General features: G+C 40.9%; 1 protein-coding gene across 4 annotated transcripts in view; it reads left to right on the top strand.

The window, feature by feature from the left end:
- Atp8a1 (ATPase phospholipid transporting 8A1) overlaps nt 1-15,214 on the top strand; it is a 221,849-nt gene that overhangs the window by 166,865 nt on the left and 39,770 nt on the right. For all 4 annotated transcript variants that reach the window (XM_040747152.1, XM_021229668.2, XM_021229666.2 and 1 more), the window contains 4 exons: nt 4,285-4,468; nt 4,562-4,672; nt 11,753-11,827; nt 11,932-12,054. In XM_040747152.1, the coding sequence (XP_040603086.1) occupies nt 4,285-4,468; nt 4,562-4,672; nt 11,753-11,827; nt 11,932-12,054 (493 nt within the window). The remainder of the gene's footprint in view (nt 1-4,284; nt 4,469-4,561; nt 4,673-11,752; nt 11,828-11,931; nt 12,055-15,214) is intronic.

The raw sequence follows: 15,214 nt of genomic DNA, 5'->3' as shown, positions 1-15,214 counted from the left end.
TTCTAACAAAAGAACGTAAGGGAGAAAGTGTTTATTTTACTCACAATTCCTGGTTGCCTTGCATCCCTTCAGGGAATTAGCGCAGCCAAAGCCTGAGAGTCACATTATGTCGGCTTAGTTGTACACCCCCCCCCCACTGCACCTCCAGCCTGTGCAGCAAGAAACAGCTTTTCAAGTAGATGCCTTGAAAACAGCACCCATATGAGTGTCCCTCCTCCAAAATGTTTGGCTTCCTCATGCTTCAGAACTTGGGGTTCTCAAATTTGGGATATGTGTTTATACATAATGAGGTACTTTGGAGATGACTAAACATGACTTTCATTCATATTTCATAAAAATTACTTCATGCTTCATGTATAAGGTTTTACATAAGCCTGAAACACAGAGCCAGAAAATAATTTTATACGTCTCAATGTGTTTTGCCTGTGACTTGTCACATGAGATCGGGTGTTGCAGAGTTTGGATTTGAGGAATAAGAATACTCAACCTGGGTTCAGTGGGTAAAGCATTTGTTGTGTATGACTGAGATCTGAGTTCAAATCCCCAGCACCCATCTGAAGCCAGAGGCAGTAGTAAGTGTATGTAATCTTAACGCTCTTGCAGTGAGATGGGAGGCAGAGAGCGAGCGGGGAATCCCTGGAGGCTTGCTGCCAGCCAGCCTGACATACCCAGACATGAGCAACAAATGCAAAAAGAGATCCTGGCTCCAACTAAGTGAAAGGGGAGGAGCCGACACTCGGGGTTATCCTCTGATGTCCCATGCATGCTGTACGTACACACACACACACACACACACACCTCTGTAAGAAATCATTTTAGCCGACTTCAGTTTCACTAGTCAGAATTCCCCCCCGCCCCCACGCAGGTCTCAGAATGGTCACCAGCTGCCCCAGCACCTGCTCCTCTGCCTCCGTGAGTTGACTTGGTGTCTTCCAAGTCGTGCATATTCTGTAATGTATTTACTGAGGTTGCATATCTCAAAGTAATTGCCATTAATTAGATACTTGCCTGATCTCTGAGATAATCTGAAGAAAGTTGTTGCTAAGAAAACCAGGTATGATGGCCTAAAAAGTATATGAGATGCTTGACAATTTTACTTTCGAATATAGAGAATGGCATGTAAGATAATCATCCACTAGGATGGAAAAAAATATAACCTTCATGTTAGAAAACAAAAAGCATGTGCCTCCTAGGTGAGATTTTTGTAACAATAGAAAAATCCAGGATGTCAACCAGTAAGCTTCCTGACAAAAGAAGGTTCTAGACTCTAACTCACAAGTCTGTACTTTATATTCTGAACTTAGATGAATGTGTGTTTTGCATTTTGTAAATCCAACATCATTTTACTTACCAGCTGCGCCTCCAAAGTCTCCAGAAATGGTGGCTCTCACTGTTCCTTCTAAGCCTGGAGTATCCTGGACAGCTATAGTCACCATGTACTTTGGGGGTTGCCTCTGACTATAGCACCATTTCTTTTTTTGTTTCTCAAACATTTTCTGGCTTAGGGTCTTTTCTCTTAATCCGTGAGTCAGTGGTCCCCATCAAGGTGGGTGAAAAGAGTTGCCTGATTTTCATTTAGAGGTTCTATTACTTTATATTTCTGTGATTAAAACCCCTGACATGAATGTTTAAGGAAAGGAAAGTTTGGGTTCATGGTGTGAGAGACAGAGTACATGATGGCGAGGAAAGCCTGGTGACAGGAGCATGGCATGCCCACATGACATGGGGACAGGATTGTGGGGTGGTCGGTAGCATCACTACCTATGCCTGCCTTCAGGAAGCAGTGAAAGATGGGTCCTCGGGTGGGTTTTCAGCTTCCTCCCCTTTTCACTCCATTGGGAAGCTCAGCCCGTCTAGTTTTCTCGTATGGGAAGCCTGTCTGGAAACTCCCTCAGGGTCCTCCCAGAGGTGTGTCTCCTGGGTGATTCTGGGGTCCACCAAGCTCACAATGAAGATTACCCACCATGTGAAGCAGAGACAGTAGCCGCTGGTTGTCATCACCTTGAAGAAGGGACAAAAGTTTTGGTGTAATTCCGTCCTGAAGCCCCTTTAAGCACCGTTTTAGCTCACTATGTGGGTTCAATTTATAAAAAAGGCTCCACAGTGTCTTAGCTCCATGGTGTGATTTTATAATGTGTGTAGACTTGGAGCAGTTAAAGGGAGTTTGATAAATGTTTTCAAATGTTTCCCTTCATTCATGCTCATTTCCATTTGCTTCCTAAAGTGTTTCTGGTGAGCATTCTTCTCTGACATTTACTAAATGTCAGCCGTAGTCTGTGTTTAAAACCTTGGCCTAGGGCCAGTGGGCTTACCAATTGATATTAGCCTGTTAAGAAAAATTAAATAAAACGTGAAAATGGAATGGAAATTGCTTTGAAGAGAAATGGAGGCAGACGCCGAAATGAGCCATTAGTAGCCTGATACTCACTCTCCAGTTGAATTCAGACCTGTGTCATTTTGTACTGTTGCCAGGCTCCAAAAGGAAATCCAAAGACACAAATTAAAAATAATGCTTTGAGATAGTAGCTGTTTACCTGTCCCTCTTCTGGATCAGCCACTAAGAGTGCAGAGAAGGCAACTGGACCAGTGAGTGACTTGGGCTCAAGCTGCGATTCTCTGACATCAGGCAGAAGTCAGAGCCATAGCTCACTCCCTTCCTCAGGGCAGTCAAGCCTGCTGGAGGCATGTGTTTGTACAGAGTTCCCTCTGCTGGGAATTATCAACATAATCAAGTGTATATGCGAAAGCATATCCGTTCCTTAAGTGGCCTTTGTTTTTAAAAAGGATAACAAGTCATTTACAAGATGTTTGGACAAGTATTTGTTACACACCTGTGGTACTTAAATTAATAAAGAATTTACCTCTGAGTGAGGCAGACTGGCACTTGCCACTATTGGGAAAATGGAAGCCAAATGATTAGGAGTTCTATGCCAGAGGCTCAGCTACAAAGCTAGTTCAAGTACAGCTTGGGCTGACACTGCCTCAGATGTCTCAAGATGATGGTGATGATTATGATAATGTTGATGGTGACAATGACAATGATGACAACTATGATAACAGTGATGATGATGACAGTGATGATGATATACCTCTAAGACATTTCTGTGCACTAGCATTTTATACCTTGGTTGCTTCTTATCCATGTGTGTGTGTCAGGACTTTGCTATGTAGCCCATGGTGGCCTAGAACTTATGACCCTCCTTCGTGCATCAGCCTCTAAGTGCTGGGATTACCAGTGTGCACCACCACACCCGGCTCTAATTGCTATCTTAATAGTTGTCTGGACTGACTCACTGTTTAGTCTTCCTGTCTTCCTATTTCCAACACAGTATGGACAATAGATTAAGTTAATTGTGCCGCCGAAGCGCTCTGCCTTAGAACATTTCTATCATTATCTTGGCATTTATTTCTAAAATGACTTTTTAAGATACATGGAAAAAGCTTCAAATTTAATACCAAATGTGATGTTAGTATAAACGTTGATGCCTTCTGTTCCTGGTCCATATTTGCAGAAAAGACTATTTGATTTCTGCATGCATGTGAGTCTGTGCCTCTGGAAGAAAATGGAGCCTATGGACTGTGCTACATCATCTGATAGTTACTTTTCTTGAGATTCACAATAGTGTCTGAGAACAGGTTGAAAGGCTAGCCAATTCCCCACTACTAATTTCAGTAGTTTTAGCTGTTTTATGTTACATGTGACCAGCTCTTGGAAGCTTAAAGCTTTTTCTTTCAAGACACTGAGTAGAACCTAGTTATTATTTGGACTTGTTACCATTCTTAGGTTGTTTTAGGTGCATTTTGCCTTTCCATTATGTGTATACAGGGGAGAATGTGCATGTGAGAGACAGGTACCCACAGAGGCCAGAAGAGGGCATCAGATCTCCTGGAAACTGAATCCTGATCCTCTGCAAGAAAAACGCATCCTCTTAACCACTGAGATGTGTCTTACCTCCTCAATAGCTGTTTATGCCTTCTCTTTGAATTAAATGTCTGATGTCACTTGCTGGTACTTAACAACGCATATGTCTCCTGGATATCACCTACAGACTTGCTTCTACAACTTTTGTTATCTTTTTTGTTTTGAATTTCCCTTGAAGCAACAGGCAGGTTAGCAGAGAGCCAACTATCTGCAACCCTTCCATCATGGTTCATCAGAGAACCATACATCTAGATGCTTTGCTTCATTTATTAATCAAAAACTTACAGCATTTCAAATTTTCCTTTTTCGGGAAATGGGTGACTGATCATTGATTTTTTTTTTTTTTGCGTTTGTTTTTTAAGGGTTTCTCCTCTTCAGAAGTCTGAGGTGGTTGAGATGGTTAAGAAACAAGTCAAAGTCATCACACTTGCCATCGGAGATGGAGCAAATGATGTCAGCATGATACAGACGGCCCATGTGGGTGTTGGGATAAGTGGCAATGAAGGTTTGCAGGCAGCCAACTCTTCGGATTACTCCATAGCGCAGGTAAAACCTCATGGCTATGAAACACACCAGCACTGCCTTCCATCAACTGCCAGTGAAGAGGAAAATACTGATGTCTTTCCATCCCTCTCCTAGTTCAAGTATTTGAAGAATTTGCTGATGGTTCATGGTGCCTGGAATTACAACCGAGTGTCCAAGTGCATCTTGTACTGCTTCTACAAAAACATTGTACTCTACATCATTGAGGTACCATCACGTTAAACTTGGTCCTGCCCCTATCACTCATAATTCTAACTGTTCCCTTTATGGAGATTATTCTCATTGTTTTCATGAGTACTTCATCTTCTCACTTAAACTTTTTAAGAAAAAAAATTGAGATATATTTTTGTTTTATGTGAATGGGTGTTTTGCCTGCATGTCTGTCTGAGCACCATGTGCTTGCAATACCCATAGAGTGGATCTCCTGGAGCTGGAGTTACAGATAGTTGTTAGGCATCATGGGAATTCAAACCCTGGTCCTCTGGAAGAACTGTCAGTGTTTTAACTGCTGAGCCATTTCTTCACTTTTAATAATTCCTCAGTGTGTTCAAGCAGATAAGATGTCAGAGAATAGCCATCAATTTGTAGACACTAGCTAAAAGTTGGTAGAAAGCTGAGGTAGAATTGCTAATGAGTCGTGTCTTCGGTTTCTGAAACTGTGAAGACTCTAAAGCTTGAACATGTACAGAATTTAATGGGTAGAACACATGGACACTGTATTTAAAGACTAACGATCCTGGTGATGGGGGGAGCAATCAGATAAAAGTCAGGGCTGGTAGAGTGAAGAAGAGGATAATGTTTAGTTCTGGTCCAGGGGAGGCGCCTGAGTGCAGTTGGGAAGTACACAACAGCCTCTCTGAGTTTAGCTGTCTGGCATTCTTGTTGTCTTAGATCAGTGGTTCTAACCTTCCAATGCTGCAACTCTAATACAGTTCCTCATGTGGTGACCCCCAACCATAAAGTTAGTTTTGTTCCTACTCCATAACTGTATTTTGCTACTGTTATGAATTGTAATGTAAACATTTGATATGCAGATGATCTGTCATGTGACCCCTGTGAAAAAGTTGTTCAACCCCAAAGAGGGTCATGACCCACAGGTTGAGATCCACTGTCTTTGATCTTCTCTATTAGTCACATCTACCCCTTGATATCCACCTGTTTTGGTTTCTGGATTTGGCAAATAAAATTTTTAGATAAGGAATGTCCCTAAAATATTCTATTTCTAGGTTCTTTTCATATATCAAATATGACATCATCTTACAAATGAAGCCTTAGACTGGGGACCTCACTTGGTAAAGTAGTAATTTGTCAGCACGAGGACCTGAGTTCGAATCCCAGAGCCCATGTTAAAAGAACAGGCATGGTGCAGCATGTGTCTGTAATCAAGACACTGGAGAGGCAGGTCCCTAAACTAACCAGCCAGCCTAGCCTGAGGGAGCTCCAGGACAATGTTTCTAATAAGCAGTGGGGTGCTTCTGAGGAAGGGGACCTGAGGTTGACCTTTGGCCTCCATACACATGCACACACATGAGCACCTCAACACATGAAAAAACACATGAACACACAGAATTAAAACCTGATTTTGTCCTCCAGATACCAGACCAAACAAGCCAAGCATAGGCTGTAACCCCAGGAGGTGACCAATAGGGTATGATGGAAGTCACATGGATAATTTTAAGTTTTCTAGGCGCTATGTTAGCAAAACCCACACCAAACACCCTGATCTTGCCAGTAGAGTACAATGGAAGCCATGTCTGTAATTTAATTTTTCTAGGTACTACATTAGCAAGTGCCACAGCAAAAACCCAAGTTGATTCCAGTACTGTATTTTAAGTCAATATTATCCTTCTCACCAATGTAAAAAAATTTTTTTGCACTTGTATGTACGTTCTACATTCTTTCCTCCAAACCTGGAATGTATTTTGCCTTCAGTGCCTCTCAATTTGAACTAATTACATATTGAGTGCTCTAGAGTGCATGTGGCCTGCAGACCCAGAGTCAGCCACAGAGTGTTGGCGGATAAGTGAGCAAGGAAGGGCTATTCACATTTTATTTTTTGACATTTACGATTTTGTGGGTATAGATGTAGACATGTACAAGCATCAGAAGGCAGATCAGAGGAACTGTTTTGTTTGTTTGTTTGTTTGTTTGTTTGTTTTGGGTTTTTCAATAGCCTTGGCTATTCTGGAACTCTGTAGAGCAGGCTGGCCTCAAACTCACAGAGATTCACCTGCCCCTGCCTCCCAAGTGCTGGGATTAAAGTAGTGTGCCATTACCGCCCCACCTGGCTCAGGAGTCTATTCTATCCAGGTCCACCACGTGGGTTCCAGGGATGGAACTTGGATCTTCAGGCTTGGCAGCGAGCCTTTACCTCCTGAGCCAATCTCAAAGGTTCTTTTGTCAAGTCCTTGCATAGCTCCAGGGAATTGGACCTGGCCTGTGGGTGACAAGGTAATGAAGGAAAACATGTGGGAAGCTGGGGCTGGTTGGTCTGGGCTCTCTGTCAGAGAAACTACATCACCCAGAAGCTCAGTGTTCTTATTTAAAGAGTTGAGCATAGTTGCCAGGTGGTGGTGTCACACACCTTTAATCCCAGCACTTGGAAGGCAGAGACAGGTGGATCTATGTGAGTTCAAAACCAGCCTGGTCTACAGAGCAAGTTCCAGCACAGACTCCAAAACTACACAGAGGAAAAGCAAACAAACAAAAAGGAGTTGAGCATAGAGGCAGGGTTATTTCATACACCTGAAGAAGGAGGCGGGGACATTACATATCGATAAACGAGGAAGCAAGGTTTATGGTATACAGCTAGATAAGGGGGCTGGTCCAGCTACTCTCTGTAGGCCATCCCTGTCAGGAAACAATCTTCAGGCTGTGCGTATCTGGGGACAAAGCTGTGGTGGTCATTTCTGTCTACACTGTCAGCACTCACACTTGGTAGGCCAGGGAAGGCTTTGCCGTTTTCTCCACGAGTGCTTGATGTGACTATTCCCATATCACCAGTTTGTCACTCACTCAGGGCTTCCTCTGCTCCCTGCAGTTTTTTTATTATATGGCCCCTAGGTCATCAGAAACCGTATCATAACAATGGGCCTCTAGATTGTCTGAGTTTCACGTCCTGTGAACAGCTCTGAGGAATGTGGATGGCTTGTTAAGAAAACTATCCTCCACTCTTCTTAGGGCCTGCCCACATCCCCACAGATTTGCTGAGGGCTCCTTCAGATGGTTGTCTGGGCCACCTTTCCCTCTGTTCCATGGACAATTCTACGCATCTGTTGGAAGGACTGGGCCTACCTACTTCTTTATGGAAATAAGCTCCATATTTTACACTAGAGATATTGTACTCCACATCTGCTGTGTTCCTTGGAAACTACTAGATAGTTGACTCAGTTACCTCTGTCAGAATGCTTGTTATGAGTTAGACTGGGGTACTGACACTTAATTTTGAGGTATGCTGTCTATGTCATCTATTAAATATCTGTAGTTAGGTTTCCGTGCTCTTAGCCAACGCAGATAAATATTTGGAGACATAAACATCATTGATTACTGTTGGATTTGGTCGGGAAAACCTGTGTTTTAATGAAAAAGTTCAAAGTAATTTATAAGTTTTGTTGTTTTTGCTTGTTTGGTTTTTCATCTTTGAAGTCAGGAGTTTGGTGCATACCAGTTACTATAGTTCTTGAGAGACTAAGGCATGAGGATTGCCTGGGCTACCTAGTTAGACTGTCTCAAAAAATGAACAACGATAACAGCAAAAAATGTTTGTTTTCTATATAAATTTCTGGTTCTTCCCTAAAAGAATTATTATTTTTATTCCCATCACTTGTATATATAACTTTCCTAATTATATGTTCTCACTTAAATCATTGGTAGTGTTATACATAGACTTTTAATAAAACTCTTAAACCAAGAATTTAAGGTTTGTCAGCACATAGCTATGTATGAAATATAATTTTTAATGAAATAAACTAATATTTTAAGTATAGACTAGCTGACAATCGTTTGTTTTTAAAATCTAGATCAGCAACAACAGTTGAAGTGTGAAAACTTAGGTACTAATGAGGAAACTAAAAATTCGTTTAACTCAAGTGAAAATGAAGTCTCACACTCTGTTTCAAACCAGAATTGTATGATTTGTGGTTACCCAGCCCTGAATTGGCTTGGCTCTGAATGGAAAGCCTCTTCATGAGCTATTCAACACCGATTACATTCTTAACGGGTTAAAAACGAAGCAAGATAGATACTTTACTGGAAACTTCGTTTTTGTTTTTCTGGTAGCACTTTTTGGAAATGTCTTTTGAATATAATTTCACTGCCTTGGACATGGATTGAACTTTTAAATCGATCTCCCCCCACCACACACACACACACACACACACAAACACTCCACCCATACCCAACTTCTACCAGCTAAAACAAGTTCTGCAGATGTTAATGGCTCATGTCAATACCCAGAATGAATAGGCAGAAAACACATCATTGAATGTCTCCAGCAAGGACAACTGCCAGTCTGGGATCTCTCCTTTCTGTTTTTGTGCTGTTCGGGCGTGGGAGCAGGGACCGTTGACTCTTTGCAAGCTGCTGCTTAATATGCAGAAGTGCTCCATCAGGAAACCGTCTGTGGGGCTTTAGCTGACATGCCTCTGCGGGGGGATGGGGGAGAGCTTGGAAAAGAATTCATAAAGGATGGTCCTAAACCCAAAGGGTGTACTAGATTATCAGCAAAAACTGCTTTCTTGTTGTTGTCTTGCCAGGGCTATCACTAGCTGGCTCCTCCATTGCTGTAAATTGCAACCACACACACACAGGTTCAGCAGGTGGCGATAGCAAACTTACTCGGCGTCGTTGCCTGGCAGTGGCTGTAGGTGTTCACTTAAATTATTGGCTCCTTCTAAAAAGTGTTTTTTTTTTTCCTTCTGAATCCTCTGATGCCTTCCTAACAAAGAAGAACTTTTCTTTAAGACAATTGGTGGCGTCTAGGTTTTCTTAGCCCTCAAAACAATGTAGCCGTTCCCCTTTGCAGAAAGTCATTAAAGTCAATAAGGGGTGCTTTCCCAATGAACTATGCTGGGAAGTAAATTCCCTGGGAATTTAAATCATCTGGGTACCTGATGCTTGCTTTTGACATCCAAGGCTTTAGTTGGGTAAAAGGAAGGACTCTCTGTGCTTATGGTAATTCAGGTTCCATCTTACTTAGGGATGTGTTTCTAAGACATGGCTTGAACTGCAAATCTCAGACTAACCTGGCAGTGGTAGACTACTTCCCTGTCCAGGACTTTCTCATTCTCCTTAAAATAAATGTAGAGGTCAAACTTGCCAATACCAAACTATTTATGTGAAGATGTACTGCTGTACTGAAAGACTCTGTCCTTATCTGGGCATTCCAGTCCATTCTCTTTTAAGAAGAAAAGCAACACAAAGATGGCCCTTTTGGAATACAAAGGATAGAGCACATGTCACATACCTTTTCATCTAGAAAGTGTAGTGACAAAAATGTGTTAATTCCCATTGAAATGTTTTCTATAATAACACAGTCTGCTATATATTTTTAAATACACTTTGAACGCAGACTTGCTGGTTTATTTGTGAGTTCTTTTGTGTTTCAAACTTTCTGTCTGTTCATTGACTTGAAGGAGGGTCTTAAAATCTAATTTCATGGTGCTTAAATTAACAATAGAATGTCACATGCAAATAAAGCTAAAGGGAGCCACTCACCTCTATAATTATTGACCATACACAATTTAGTAACATGAACTTACACAGTATCAGTGCTTTAACAATGCATCTAGAATTAATTATTCTCTGTGAGCCAGATCGTGTCCATTAGACTGATGTGGAGACATACACTCTTAATTCTTGCTCGACCATTCCCTTCCACTCTAAAAAAACGAAGAAGGCCAGTACAGAAACTGTTCATTGTGGTGCAGGGGCGCGTCCTGGGTTCATACTGATGAATGTCAAATTTGTAGCAGTTCATGCTTCCACAATGAGGTTAAACGAAACATGAAGTGTAGCGAGGGTCCTGTGACTCTATGTGCTCTCTGGAGCTGCAAATCAAGAAGTTCTTCCCTGCTGTCTGCTATTACTGTGCGGTGTGTCTGTGTAATCTTCTTGCTGGGTCAGGCTCCTTTCTTTTCCAAGTCTGCTTGATTTTTAATTATATTTAGGTTGGCTCTTTCAAATGCATTCTTTTTTCAAGGTATTGCCAGTAATCACTTTAATTTTGTATTTGTTTCAAATATGCTGAATAAAACTATACTACTCCTAAATTTTGTTTCCCAAGTTAGGGTTTCTCTTTCAAGGAAAATTACAAACATATGAAAACATTATGTTCTAGTAATTAAAGATTTGACTTTCTACAAGCATTAAAACTGAAGTTCACTCACAAGCATCTGTCACTATACCCCAGGGGGTCCTGTGCCTCCAGTCTCGTAGGTTACCTGCACTCATGCACATAGCCCCACGCAGACTCACACACCTACACATAATTAAAATTTTTAATTTAAATTTTAATTTTAAAAGATTGCAATATATAGATTCAAATTTAACATCCCAATGGCAATAATTATAAAAACTGTTGAAAAAAATGATGCATATTCAATGCATTAATTTTACTTGAAGTACTTATCCTAAGGGAAAAGGAAAATGCGTACAGTTTCGGTTAGGAATCATTTCTGATAGCAAGAGCTGTTGAACCAGCTAAATCTCCACACTGCAGAAATTCTGAATCCATTAGCAGTGTGCTAAAGAGTTGTGAAAACTCAAATGCTCTTTGTAATGTTAAGAGGAAGAAGTAGGGTGTGACTCTATATATGGTTGGTCTCAAGTAAAATAAACCTGTGATATTATTTATATAAGCTACACACATGACACAGAAGAAAATGATGATTCTGTTACTATAGGAAATTACATCCTAAATAAATAAGTATAACATTTATAACAAAAAATAAACTTTAACTGAATCCTTCTAGGGATTTTGAAAGGGGAATTAAAGCTACGAAAGTTTAATGCCATGTAAATATATTCACGTGTAGAAACAAGATAATGCCTAATTATTTTTAAATCTGTGATTGCTTGCCCATGTAGATATTTAGATTTGGCAAACAGAACAAATTCTGTCTCAAATAGCAGTTATATCATGAAAGTGCCCCCTTTAAATCAAAAGTAAAGACAAGAAATATCACTGTCCAGAGACCCATGAACAATCCGTTGGTGCTGCTTTTCCGGGTTCGATGTGTTGAAATTCTGTGTCCTAATTCTGGGGCTTGGGGCTTGTTTTCTTCCTAGATCTGGTTTGCCTTTGTCAATGGCTTCTCTGGACAGATCCTCTTTGAGCGATGGTGCATAGGGCTCTATAATGTGGTAAGTTGAGCACTTTTGATAATTCCTGTTTTGTGTAACTACTAAGGATAACTGTAATCGTCGTCATCTAGTGCTGTGATGTAACAAGCAGTATGTCATTTCAGATGTTTACAGCAATGCCTCCCTTAACTCTGGGGATATTTGAGAGATCGTGCAGAAAGGAGAACATGCTAAAGTACCCTGAATTGTACAAAACATCTCAGAACGCTCTGGACTTCAACACCAAGGTAGGAGCTGGGGTTTTCTCTGTTGCTGCAAGCTCGGGGCATCTGACCTGCCTCAGCCAAGAACTCCGTACTGAGTGTGGCAAGTCTTATGATAAAGTTCTAAATATGGAGGTCAAAGGAGTTTTGTTGGTTGGACTGGATTGTTTGGGGGTTGTTGTTTTGTTTGTTTGTTAGGATTTTCTGTTGTTGTTTTTTAAGGGTTACAAAATTAAAATGAAACCATCTTCATCGGGTTCTTGGGGCAGCAATGAGTGGATGTGACCTGCCAGACCTTGTCACTGTGCTTTCAGGCAGTGTTGGAGAAGGCTCACTTCTCACCAGCTGGTCACCAGTTAGTTACCTAGGACTGACAAGGCTTGGCTGTACTTGTGCTGGGGTGAGGAATGTCACCTCATTCATTCATTCCCAGCCTCCTGTTTGAGGAAATAATGTTGTTCTCACTAGAATTTTAGAGCAAGTGAGTCCAACGTTAAAACTATAGCCTCCAGGATGTAACTTCTTGTTTACTTGCTAGCTCTGAGGCTTAAAATTAAAAACGCAAGATGAAGTATCCAGCATTTTACCTAAAACTGAAGTTTGCCTGGGTTGTTGTTTTGGTTTTTTGTTGTTGTTGTTGTTGTTTTTATCTAGAAAGTTGTTCGTTCCTTCATTAGCATGAGAAGGGTCATTAGCATAAGAAGTGACAGGTTTCCTTATGGCATTCTCCTGTGTGATTACTTCGGTTGACCCTCTTTGTCCCTCCCTCTCCCCCACCCTCATTTGTGTCTTCCTACCCCAGGCATTTCCCTGTACTTTCCTATCTCATGTGTTCTTGCACCCTTCCCACTGCCCTTCCTCAAGCCTCTCTCCTTTCCTGAGCCTCCTGCTAGTTTCCTGGTCTCTAAACATTCTCACCTAAACATACATGCATGAAAAGGAGAAGCTATGGTGTCAGGGAGGAGGGCATGGAGTCCGAAGATAGAGGGCGGAGTCAAGGAGAGGAGAGACGAGTGGGACCAGGATGCATTATGTGAAATCCACAAAGAATCAATAATCAGGCTTTTTTAAAAGAGAGAATCTAAGCGCCAAAGATGAGAAAGAACACACAGGATTTTTTCTTCTGAACCTGGGCTACCTCACTTAATATAGTAGTTTCCAGTTCCTTCCATTTCCATTCAAGGTTCATGGGCTCATTTTCCTTTATGGCTGAATGAAATGCTACCACCATGTAAATGTTCCAAATTTTCACTGTTCATTCATCTGCTGATAGATCTTTGAGTTGACTGCATTGCTTGGGCTCATACTCAACCTAACACATCACAGGCTACTGTCATCTTCTGTGATCTGTGATATTTAGTCATTCCAGCAACAACAGATTTCATTTCTGTGTAGTTTACCTACCTGCAAGTGTCGTCTTCTAACGTGTTTCCACACTAGTATTTCATAATGATTCAGGGTTCTGTTTGGTGTAACTGAGGTGATGAGTTTAAAGCAGCAACAACCAAGGTAGATGCCATTTTGAAACGCTAATAGCCATGTATTTGATTAGTAGTAAAACAAAGGAACAAATATAATGCCCTCTTACCGAATCATTTCCACTTAATTTAGCGCATGTTTAATAGTAAATTGTTGACACAGATATAGTTGCAATTCAGTGTTTTGAGTTTACAGACATTTAGAACAGGAACTTTTAATATGTATTAATTCATAAAGCTCTCTAGTGCTGTTTATTCTCAGTATACCAAGAACACAGTGAAACAGGAGTCTTGGTGCCTTTGTACTCTGCACTGTAAATGATAGTGTTAAGCATATAACCAGGAAATTATTTTTTCTTCTGAGACTCAGTCTTCATGGCACACATGCATATAACTTAATAGGTTCAGGTTAAATAACTGAAACTTGTCAACTTAAAACACCGAACATCCCGAAGCTTGCCTAATTTTTACCACTGGTTCTGAACTATATTTGTAGTGGTATATTCCTAAACTATTTCTCTTCGTAGTATACAAAGTCTGAGTTAACATTTCTAACATGTTTTTTTTTAGGTTATTTATCTATTGTTAACAATTCATATCAAATTTTCCCCACATTGCTGCCATGGTTTTCATCAGCTATGATGAACATTTTCAAATGATAAAAGGCTATGGTCAAGGCATATGCAGTGGCCTTGAGCTCTTGTTTTGCTGTAAAAGTGATCTGGGAGCCACGTGCAGACTGGTGCCTAGGCAATAATTCTCACCAGTCTAGTGGGCTTTAGCAAGCTCAGCTACAGGTCCTTGCCTCCCATAGTTTGGGCTCTGTGATGCTATCTCAGAAGTTAGCTTCCAGCCACAAATGTGACCATGCATTGATCCTCCCATGATTACCCTGTCGTTGCTGAAAAGCTCCAACCTCTCACGCACTCCACGCATGACCATTATGGGTATGGTGCTGTCAGAAAAAGGGCATAACAGGTAGTACGCAGTGTTGACGTAAGAGTAACTTTTTCCTTCTATCTTTTCTTATTGAAAAGTACTTCAATATCTGTAGAGTCGGATCATTTAGAAAACTCCAGATCAACTCAACTGGGCTGCACAGGTCCTATATCTCTTTGAGTATGTATTTAGCTCATATATTCAGCTTCCCATCTACTTTTCTAGGACTTGCAGATTTTTGGCAAATGATTTCAGAGAAACTGTTTGATTGCATTCCATCTAAATGTTTTAAAATTCAGGAACAAATGGTTACAAAATGCATAGTTGTCTACACAGCGGTTGCCGAGGGTCCCGAGTGTGGAAGCATTGTTCCCTTGAATGATGAGGCTTACGTTTGTTATGGTAAAAGGGGTCGGAGGTTCTGAGGTCGTGACAGGGGTTAAAGGATTAGCATGTGACAATAAGTATCAGTCAGGAAAATGGAAAAGTAGAACTAATTTTTCTTGCACCCACCTGTGCTTTCTGTCAAATAAAAACTTGCGGTAATGACATAGTGTGGAGTAGCAACAAAGGTTAATGAGTAACACAAGTTCAAATGTGTAAAGTATTGGAGCGTAAATTGGATCATACAGCCCAGCGTGGCTGGGTGAATTAACAAAGGAGGTTGAGATCACAGTGGAAAATTTTGGGAGGCAGGCAACTTAATTTCTGTTGTTTGAACAGCTTAAAACTATTAATACATGCCAATTGTATTTAACATTAAGCTT

The sequence above is a fragment of the Mesocricetus auratus genome, unplaced genomic scaffold (assembly GCF_017639785.1).
Source record: "Mesocricetus auratus isolate SY011 unplaced genomic scaffold, BCM_Maur_2.0 Super-Scaffold_100006, whole genome shotgun sequence".
Taxonomy (NCBI): domain Eukaryota; kingdom Metazoa; phylum Chordata; class Mammalia; order Rodentia; family Cricetidae; genus Mesocricetus; species Mesocricetus auratus.
The sequence above is the reverse complement of the archived record's forward strand: the minus strand, read 5'-3'. Positions and strand labels throughout refer to the sequence as shown.